We start from the raw sequence: 9,563 nt of genomic DNA, 5'->3' as shown, positions 1-9,563 counted from the left end.
GATATTCTAACGATTTATCCTCCTATTCCAATTTAATAATATACTTTTCTTACAGAACTTCATTATTATGATTTTGTATATGTAAATAAAATACAAATAATAATGATATCGTAACGATTTATCCTCCTATTGCAAATTAATTATATACTTTTCTTACAGACCTTCATTGTATATTTGAAAAATGTAGTGTGAAGTGTGTGTGAAAGTGTCTTATCTCCTTTGCTACGAATGAGAATCGCGTATCTCTGAAGATAGAGAGCTGCCAGTAGGGCATGTGTTTTTGTCGGGTCCCTTGCGTAGTCACCTCCTCGTGGTGGGACCTGGTAATTGGTATCCTTTTCCAAAGAAAATTCTCACTTTTGCAAAAGGATACCAAGCTAAGAACTACGCGTACCCGTCGACACTCTGATTCTCACACACAGTCGAAAGTTTTAACTTTAAGTAGTTCGTAAGATAAAGTAAGTTAATTCTAAGATAGAAAATTGAACACTATGTGCGCGTTTCTTAATAAAATACCTTGAAAAATTATTCAGATTCTATGGTAGATATGAAAGTTCCATTTAACATCAAATTTTAACATCGATCTGTCAATAGCAAATTAGCAATCAATTGCCTACGAAACACAAAGAAGAATTTTTTCAATTTTCTGACATAAAATTTCACAAGAAGTAGCAGTAAAGGAAGATTAAATAAGAAATGCAATTCTGTGATAAATTTTTCCCAAACGGTGTTTTTAATATGTTACACAATAAAAAGTTACATTACGTGGTAAGATACTGTATCTCATCTTATATATTTTACTTTTCAAACATTTGTATCAGACTTTTCTGCGATTTTTCAATTGCATTACGCATTATTGCAATAATTTCTATCATTACATTTAATTCTAATTGTTTAGCAGTAAAAAAAAAAGTAAAATTAAAGAAATTATATTTTTCTATTATGATTTGATACACGACTGGTGTAGTGTTACACGCTTGCGAGATAATGACGTAGACCTAGGCGTAGGACCATCTATACTGTCACTTGTAGAATCCAAACTTACTGACTCTTGTAGAGAATTTACTGTATTCCGACATAATAACGTAATTACGCGAGATATTTAACGATAATTTATATCGAACGACTAAAATATGAAACCGCGTAAACGGAAAGTTTCTCGTATTGTGTATACGATTGCAATGCAACAAGCATGTGAAATTTCGAGCGAAACGTAATGACCAAACATTTTCCAGCCGTATAACATCGCTAAATTTTGACCTTAAATTTTTTATTTTACGTTATTTAGTCTTTACTGTAATTTAGATTATCACGTGTTGCAAGTTTTGCATATTTAAGCCTTGTTTGGTAATTCATTTTCTCTTTTCTTATAAAATATATAAAAACATGTAAAAGTAGAATGTAGAGAATAGAGTGTTACGTTTTTATTTCATTATTTCTGTTTTAATGAACAGTAGTTTAAGAGTATCCGCGTAACTCGACAAAGTATTGCTATACTTCATAATTGACCCGTGAATTAACGTATCAAGTAACATACAAACTGTAATTCAGTCGTTATTTTATCGGTAGAAAATCAAATCTGCATTAACATGTCCCTGTAGTTTAGTTTCATGGAAAATTAACGAACCGAGTAATTAGTCGGAATTACTATAATTTCGGGACATTTATAGGGAGGAATGTATCATTAATTTGCATACGGAAGTTGTTGAAGCTGGATTTTCTCGTTGAAACGATGACTGTAAGGTGAAGTTTCATTTATCCGTATCAATGGCTCATTAGCGAATCGTTGAAATTTTATCGAATATTATAGAGAGAATAGTTGAAATATAAAAATAAAGTTAATTAGAAAAATCCCAGAAAATTGGAAGGTTTACTATTTGACAAGAGAACTGTACGATATTACCTTTGCATTGTTTTAATTAAGAAAAACATACAATTTTAAAGAACCGAAGAAAAATAGATTTAAATATGAACATTGTTTAACCAACAGGGGTTTATGGCACGGATTCCAAGCGACGTTACTTTTCAGAAGTTTTTCTACAAGTTTTTTGGTAATAATAGCCTCTTCAAGCCAGAGGGCAAATCCGGCTTATTATCTGATGGCCGCGGAAATTCTCCACTTCTGCGGGCCACATGGTAAGCCGGTACTTGCCTCTGCGCGCTCAGTAACGGTAAACATGCCATAAACCCGCAAAGTCGACGTTTCGGCAAAATCGCCACGCGGGGCTGACACCCCCGTTTGGGACCGTCTCTCCCTCTCTGCCACCGCCCTACTCTGCGGACCACGGGGGAGTGCACGAGGGCCCAGGAGAGCGGCTGTAGGGGGCGAAAGGCCCATGATTTGCCAACAAGGTAAACTCCCCATTTTGGCGAATAGAGATATATACAGCCAGTTCACGACATTCGGGCAGATTCTAATATACTTAGAAACAATCGACACCACTTTGAGCGCTCTAACACGCAATACTCGACATTCTTGATACACCAGTGCGGTCCAGTCCGCAATAATCGACATCCACAAATAAAGCGCGATCACCATCGCGACAATAAGTAGTTGACACATACACGTGCAATAATTACCAACGCCAACCCGACCTTCCAACCGCAAAGAAACGCGGGAAGCTGCGTTAACAGTTATTACATGAAGTTTGAAACTATGCAGTTGTTTTATATACAGCTGTGTGGTATATAAATATATATAGACATAATAATATCACACTTTTGTTATTTTTGGTTATAAGGTTCTAAATATTTTTCGGTAATCTAAATTAAAAGTTATTTAAGTTTATCATTTTACTTCCATTCATTTTATCGTTAATACTTGCAAAGCGTTCGTATAATTCGAGCAAAAATGCAGTGCAACTTGGAGTTTTCAAGAGGTAACGGTGTAGCGGAAGCAATTGGAAATTGGGGATTTTCTAATAGAATATCAAGTGCTGGCAATGAGCTTCAACGTATAAATTATCTCTTTAACAAAATGGATTGCTTGTAAGGATTGAAATCGATGGTTTTTTTGTTGTTACATGGTGAAACTTGAATGACACAAAATAGAAGTGCAGAGTAACATGAGATTTTAAGACTTAAAGGGTAATATCATTTTCAAAAGTGACACTGTATTATTAAAACTTTCAGGAAAACGAGCAAGCCAATAATGTGCGTGAAATACAATTGTATGTACGATCCAGAAGCCTGGTACGTAAAACCTAGTCCTGAAAAATGCAAGCCAATTTGGACATTTCCTATGAAAAGACCACTTATCACCTACAGTTCTACTTCTGATGCAATTTTAACTTCAAATTTAAACAGCATCGGATCAGATCTGCTATACCCCATTCCTGGACGAAGTTACGTGTTACAGGGTGTATGTATACAAATATTTACGTGCTTTTCTTTTACCTTTTATTGTTCTGTTACGTTTTTTTATATATACACAGTGTGTTTCACTTAACTTTATCACCTGAAATATAATATTATCACCTGTGTGAATTTTAAAGATTTTTAAACATAATTAAAAATGTCCACCATACTTACAACATGTTTGTCGGTAATACCACTGACGTGTCGAATGTTACTGTTTCCTTTTCTACGATTTGTTCGAGGTAAAGTACTCGCTGTGTATTATTGGTTTTGAGTAGCCCCTGTGTCATGATGTACCCTGTATTCGTTAGTGTAGGGAGGTTTGCTCCGTTACAGGGGTATTTTTAAACGTTAATAACTAAAAAACGAGCTTCAAACGCAAATTTTTTTGTTCTTGTGTTTTGTCTTGTTTTAGCTTGTAGAATCATTTCTTAAATTTTCTCCCAGGAGTAGTTTAAACATAAAATACCAAAAACATTAATTTTCTTTAAAGAAATCACTTACTTTCATCGCTATGTAAATAAAAAGTACTAACATTCTCCAATCTTTATGCTAAGGTTCTTAGCTTTGCTATTTTATTCTTTTTCTGTAGACTGATAAATGGTACCGGTGTAAACAAGAATCCAATCTACAATCGAATTGTGCAACACCATGTAATTCGAGGCCATGCTGTTCGTGAAAGTTCGTCCTTTAATATTACATCTTAATATTGCCTGTAACACTTGCTTACAATTAGTTATAGTGAGTAAATAGTAAAATAAAGTTTCTACTTTATTTTCAAGTATTTTAATTATCCAATAATTGATATTTCCTGTCAAAAGAACAATTTAAATGTATGCTTTAAGCTTAAAAGAATATCTCAATATATTAATTTTGCATTGAATTAACCATTGCATTCGGGAGATTAGTAAGAAATTGTTTATAACTTTTATTAAAAATTAGAAAAATTAATATTCTGTTCCTGTGAATTACAGATGGACATTCCAAGACACCATAGAAATCAAGAAAAGAACTTGGACATCGGGAAAAGTAATAGATAACTGTACAAAATGTATTTTACAAAAGGTTACAATATACCAGTATTGTTTTACAGCATTTTACTGTCTATTCAATGCTCCCTTACACACCACGTCAATTTTCTTTTGCAAATATCTCATTGTTTAAAGAATATTCCATTGCAACATTGAATAAACTAAGTCCTGAAACTACTAGGAACGCACAAAATCAAAAAATCTCGAAATTCTAGCCAAAACATCGAAAATTGAGCAAAAATTTTGAAATTCCCACAAAAATAGCGTCGATAATGTAGACTTATTGTAACGTCATCTCGTGTTTGGATGCGCGAACTAACGACTCGTTACTCGGAACATAGGATATCAACAGAGGTATTAGACAAGGAACGCACTACTGTGCGAGAAGGATAGAAAGAAAACGTTTCCTATTGGCCCGCCGGACGCCAAGCTTCATCTCCCACGCCCCAAGTCAGGTCGGTCGGTGAAAAATCATTAATAACTTATTATTTACGATAATTTAGTGAACTTTTAGTATTGAAGAATAAAGTATAAATCTCTAGAAACTTTCTCGTATAGGTTTGAAGGCCCTAAGTCTTTTTAATAATTAGTTATTAATAATTGTTGTGCCAATTGTTGGGAACGATAAGATAGTAACTTACGGTTTGTCATTAATTTCGTACCTTCACTCGTATAATTTATGTACTTTCATACATTCATTGGAAAGCCTATTCCTTTAGCTAGATTCTCGTATAATTTTTATTAATATTGTGACTGTAGTTTACCAGTTATTAAACATTATATGGGAGAGTGCACTGCTCAGCGTATCCGGGTGAGCTGAATTGTTATAAACAATTGCTAATATTTAATAAACCACATACATGCGTGTACCAAAGTTACGGCAGAATATAAAGGAAAGTCCGTACTACATTCTACAATCTTAAAAGTATACAGATAATCGCGTAATTCTATTAAATTGACAAAAGAGTGTTACTCTTGAATTCGACGAGTATAGCATTCTCCCCAATAATATTTAATAACTATCAAACTATGACGTATATGTTACTGAAAATTATAAAAGAATGTAGCCACTGATGCTCCCTTCCAGATGCATATAAAGATTGTACAGGGAATTGATACTAAACAATGATATTAATGAAAAACCGTGGAAGACTGTCTTATCGTTGCCGACAATTTACACAAGAATTATTAATAACTAATTAACGAAAGTATCTACAGCCTCAAAACCTATATGAGAATGTTGCCAAAAGTTCATACTTCATTTTTCAATCCTAAAAGTTCACAATATCATCGTAATTATTGAGTTATTAATAATTTTTCACCGGCCGACTTGACTTAGGGCCTGGTTGGTGGATCTCAGGGGCCCGTGGACCAATAGGAAACTCTCTGTCCTTCTCGCACAGTAGTGCGTTCTTTGTCTAATACCTCTGTTTATATTCTGTATTCCTGTTAAAAAATGGTAGTTCTGATTACCAAACGCGAGATGGCGTTAATTTTGCTCTTCGTGTTTTCTGTCCTTGTCTATCCCTATATCTTTCCTTGTCTTACTCGTTTCTTTAATTGTATCCTTATTTCTTTCTATTGGTTTCCTTATCTTACACATTGCCAAAATATAGACCGGATTACAGGTATGATAAAAGCATTAATTTTAATATAGTTTAGAAATCAACCATGTATTTTCTTTTTATAATGTTCTGTTTTAACTTCAAAAATACTTATACTATCACGATATCCAAAACATTATTCATAAACCAATTATTATTGCATGTACATTCACTATTTGAGAAAATATGTGCATTTTGTTTGTATACCCATATAACAATAATAACTTTTTACGATACAAACAGTTTGTACCATAAAATATATATTATAACAGCATTCGGCACAAATATTTTCTGTCATATCGATACATGGTATGTGTAGTTTTCGATCTAACTATAGTAATGAACTATAAATACATTATTCGAATGAAACAGCTCATTTATTCGTTAAAAATTGTCGTACTTTACAATGTATTGAAATTTATACCACATGCATCAATGTATAAAAAGTCCTTCCAATAATGGTAAAAAGTGGATGCAAAATGCATTAAGGAGTGTTGGATAGAAAAATAAATTTGCAATAAAATTACGAACAAAAACATGTACAGTGTAAACAAGATAATCCAAGAAAAGCAGATAGGTGAAGATTATGAAACATATAGAACAAAACAATATAGTTATAAACAATTTGGTGCACAAGATGATAATGACAGACATGGAAAAGAAGCATGTGTTTAACAGCACGGTAATGGACATGGCGGTATGCATGGTAGAAAGCATGGTGAAGGGCACGGCGGTGGACATAATGGTGGACACGGTGGTGGACATAGTGGTGGACACGGTGGTGGACACGGTGGTGGGCACGGTGATAGACATGCTGGTGGGCATGATAATACGCAACATGGTGAACATGGTGGTGGACAAGATGGTGGACAAGGTGGAGGACAAGATGGTGGACAAGGTGGTGGACAACAAGGTGGTGGACAACAAGGTGGTGGGCATGGTAGAGGACATGGGAAACACGGCGGTGGGCATGGTGGTGGGCATGGTGGTGGGCATGGTACAGGACATGGGAAACACGGCGGTGGGCATGGTACAGGACATGGGAAACACGGCGGTGGGCATGGTGGTGGGCATGGTGGTGGGCATGGTACAGGACATGGGAAACACGGCGGTGGGCATGGTGGTGGACATGGTAGAGGACATGGGAAACACGGCGGTGGGCATGGTGGTGGGCATGGTGGTGGACATGGTAGAGGACATGGGAAACATGGCGGTGGACATGGTGGTGGACATGGCGGTGGACATGGAACACAAATATTAAAAGACGTACAAGGAGGAATACAAGAGGTAATACAGGGTGGAGTTGGTGGAATACAACAAGGAACACAAGGTTGAGCACAAGCAGGTTTAGGCTTTGAACACGTTGAATTTTGCTCGGTTGTAGAACAAGATTTTTTCCCAGTATTATTACATGCTAATCTACAATATGCAGCAAGTGCAACTTCTCTTGCTTCATCAGCACAATAAAATTTTCTTAAAGCAACTTCTATGTCTCCAAGGTCAGTCAGTTTCAATAACGCATTACGGCCTGGAGTACAGATGGGATACAATTTTGTCATACATTCTGGTCTACCCATACAGTCCCACATCATACATCTATCTTGCAGGCCATTTCTTTTGATACATTCGCATCTATATATAATACTTGCTCGAAAATCAAAGCTTTTACACGGTTTAACTGGATTCTGAAATTGAAAATACCAAATTTAGCTTCTTTCACGTATGAAATATGTATATAGGGGATGTTTGGCAATAAATAGTAGAAATTGTAAAAGGTAATTGTGAACAAGAAAATAAGACGAAAATCCAGAATGAAAATATTTTGAACTCCGCTTCATTTTTTAGTTATAAGCAATTGAAAATTATTCGAGAAAATCGGTCACGTTTCAAAATACACATAATCCGAGTGCCAAAATAACAGTTTTAGGAATTAGTTCTTTTATTGCAGTGTATATAAAAACTTTGCTACGCCTTAATCGTTGACAACTGCAGATTAATTTTTGCAAATACAGCAATTATGTAATTACATTATATAAATTCAATTCACAAATTACGTACGGCCCTAGGTGCGGCTACGTTAATTGTATCGCCGCTTAACGCTGTAATTTTCCACCTCACTATATCGATTCAACCGACTATACCATTTCAAAAAAAGCATTATTGCTGTTATATCGTATTACGCTACAACTCAGTTAACGACACCGGGTGTCATAAATTTTACTTTCGACAGACCAGGAAAGATTGATTTTTATTATATTATTCTTCAGAGGATTACTACATGGAAGTATTTTAAAATGTATAGTACATGTATAACATGTACAATGATATAATTGGTGCATTCAAATTAATTTCTACTTACACAATAAGGAGAACTGGAAGCACAAGGTGAAGAACAAATAACAGCAGGGGAACTAGGTGGTTCATCCCATTCACATGGTTTCCTGTAATAATTAATTTATAATTCTACCTGTGTTCATTAATTTAGTTCCAACATATTCTTACTTCTTTTCCATAGAACTAATTAAACATTTTAATTGTGTTAGTAATTCCCTTCTTTTTTCACAATTTGGATTTTTTCCATCACATGGCATTTTTACTAATTAAATTTGAATAATTGAACACAAAAATTTTGATTTCTGACTTTTAAAAGAATTGTAGAATTTATATTTCTTACATATTCATTTTTTAATATTATTATTATATTTTTCACTCAAATTAATTTATTAAAAAGAGAATCAAAATGATGTATCCCAGAAGAGTAGACTGAATATGTCTTTAATACATAATAAATGAATAATGTTTTTGTTAAACTTCAATTGTCTATTATCTTGTACAAATAATATTTCTCAAAATTTGATGTTTATAATAACTTAAAATAACATACAAAGGAAAAATTTATTAAAGAAAAAAATAATATGTCTTGTGGAGGAAATTCTATACCCTATTGCAAACCATCCTGCTGTCCAGTATCTACAATTCAGTACCAGTTACCACCCTGTCCATCATGTATATCTTATCCATGTGCTCCACCACTTTGTATGGCATGCCCTCCACCATGTAAAATTACAATATGTACACCCCCAATGTCATGTGGAGCTTGTCCACCAAAATGTATACCATATTGTCCACCTGCATGTGTTGGAAGATGCCTAACCAGAGTTACAGCCCAATGTTTTAAATGAATTATACTTTCATAGAATATTCTGCACATTGGAAGAGTGAATTTATATTACTTTTGACTGCTTTGCACAAAATTCAAACTGATTAGTACATTAATTTAAATGCCAATACTCTATATATATTACAGTTTGGTTGACAATGAAATTTTAAGTATAAAAGTGACAAAGTACAATTTGGTAAATTGTATAAAAATGTTGATAAAATGTATAATTCAATGTTAAATATATGTTACATAAGAATTTCATTAAACAGATGTTATGAGTTTACTACATATTTTTCATATGTTTCACAAGTAATACCTAATATATTCTCCTTATAATGGGATTAATTACGTTCAGTACCGAACGACTACACACATGTACAAAATAACTTATTTATTTTTACAGATATT

General features: G+C 34.0%; 2 protein-coding genes across 2 annotated transcripts; one reads left to right on the top strand and one right to left on the bottom strand.

Moving 5' to 3' along the window:
- The first annotated feature begins 2,851 nt into the window (after window positions 1-2,851).
- LOC108572261 lies at window positions 2,852-4,397 on the top strand. The gene is made up of 3 exons (XM_017934460.1): window positions 2,852-2,988; window positions 3,133-3,361; window positions 4,332-4,397. Exons 1-3 carry the CDS (start codon window positions 2,852-2,854, stop codon window positions 4,395-4,397), a joined length of 432 nt encoding a protein of 143 aa, XP_017789949.1.
- A 2,942-nt stretch (window positions 4,398-7,339) lies between these two features.
- Window positions 7,340-8,583, bottom strand: LOC108572260. The gene is made up of 4 exons (XM_017934459.1): window positions 8,495-8,583; window positions 8,354-8,433; window positions 7,404-7,520; window positions 7,340-7,344 (listed from the first exon to the last, which is right to left on the bottom strand). Exons 1-4 carry the CDS (start codon window positions 8,581-8,583, stop codon window positions 7,340-7,342), a joined length of 291 nt encoding a protein of 96 aa, XP_017789948.1.
- Window positions 8,584-9,563: the final 980 nt, after the last annotated feature.

This window comes from Habropoda laboriosa, unplaced genomic scaffold (genome assembly GCF_001263275.1).
Source record: "Habropoda laboriosa isolate 0110345459 unplaced genomic scaffold, ASM126327v1 scaffold65, whole genome shotgun sequence".
In the NCBI taxonomy this organism is placed as follows: Eukaryota; Metazoa; Arthropoda; class Insecta; order Hymenoptera; family Apidae; genus Habropoda; species Habropoda laboriosa.
This window is presented reverse-complemented; position numbering and strand designations above follow the sequence as displayed.

Excerpts from the sequence above, each read along its gene's own strand:
- LOC108572261 (XM_017934460.1), top strand. The coding sequence starts at position 2,852 with ATGCAGTGCAACTTGGAGTTTTCAAGAGGTAACGGTGTAGCGGAAGCA. Across the intron at positions 2,989-3,132 it reads TTTAACAAAATGGATTGCTT|GAAAACGAGCAAGCCAATAA; the intron begins GTAAGGATTGAA and ends TAAAACTTTCAG. Across the intron at positions 3,362-4,331 it reads GAAGTTACGTGTTACAGGGT|ATGGACATTCCAAGACACCA; the intron begins GTATGTATACAA and ends TGTGAATTACAG.
- LOC108572260 (XM_017934459.1), bottom strand. The coding sequence starts at position 8,583 with ATGCCATGTGATGGAAAAAATCCAAATTGTGAAAAAAGAAGGGAATTA. Across the intron at positions 8,434-8,494 it reads ATTAGTTCTATGGAAAAGAA|GAAACCATGTGAATGGGATG; the intron begins GTAAGAATATGT and ends TAATTATTACAG. Across the intron at positions 7,521-8,353 it reads TGCTTCCAGTTCTCCTTATT|GCCGTAATGCGTTATTGAAA; the intron begins GTGTAAGTAGAA and ends TCTGTACTCCAG.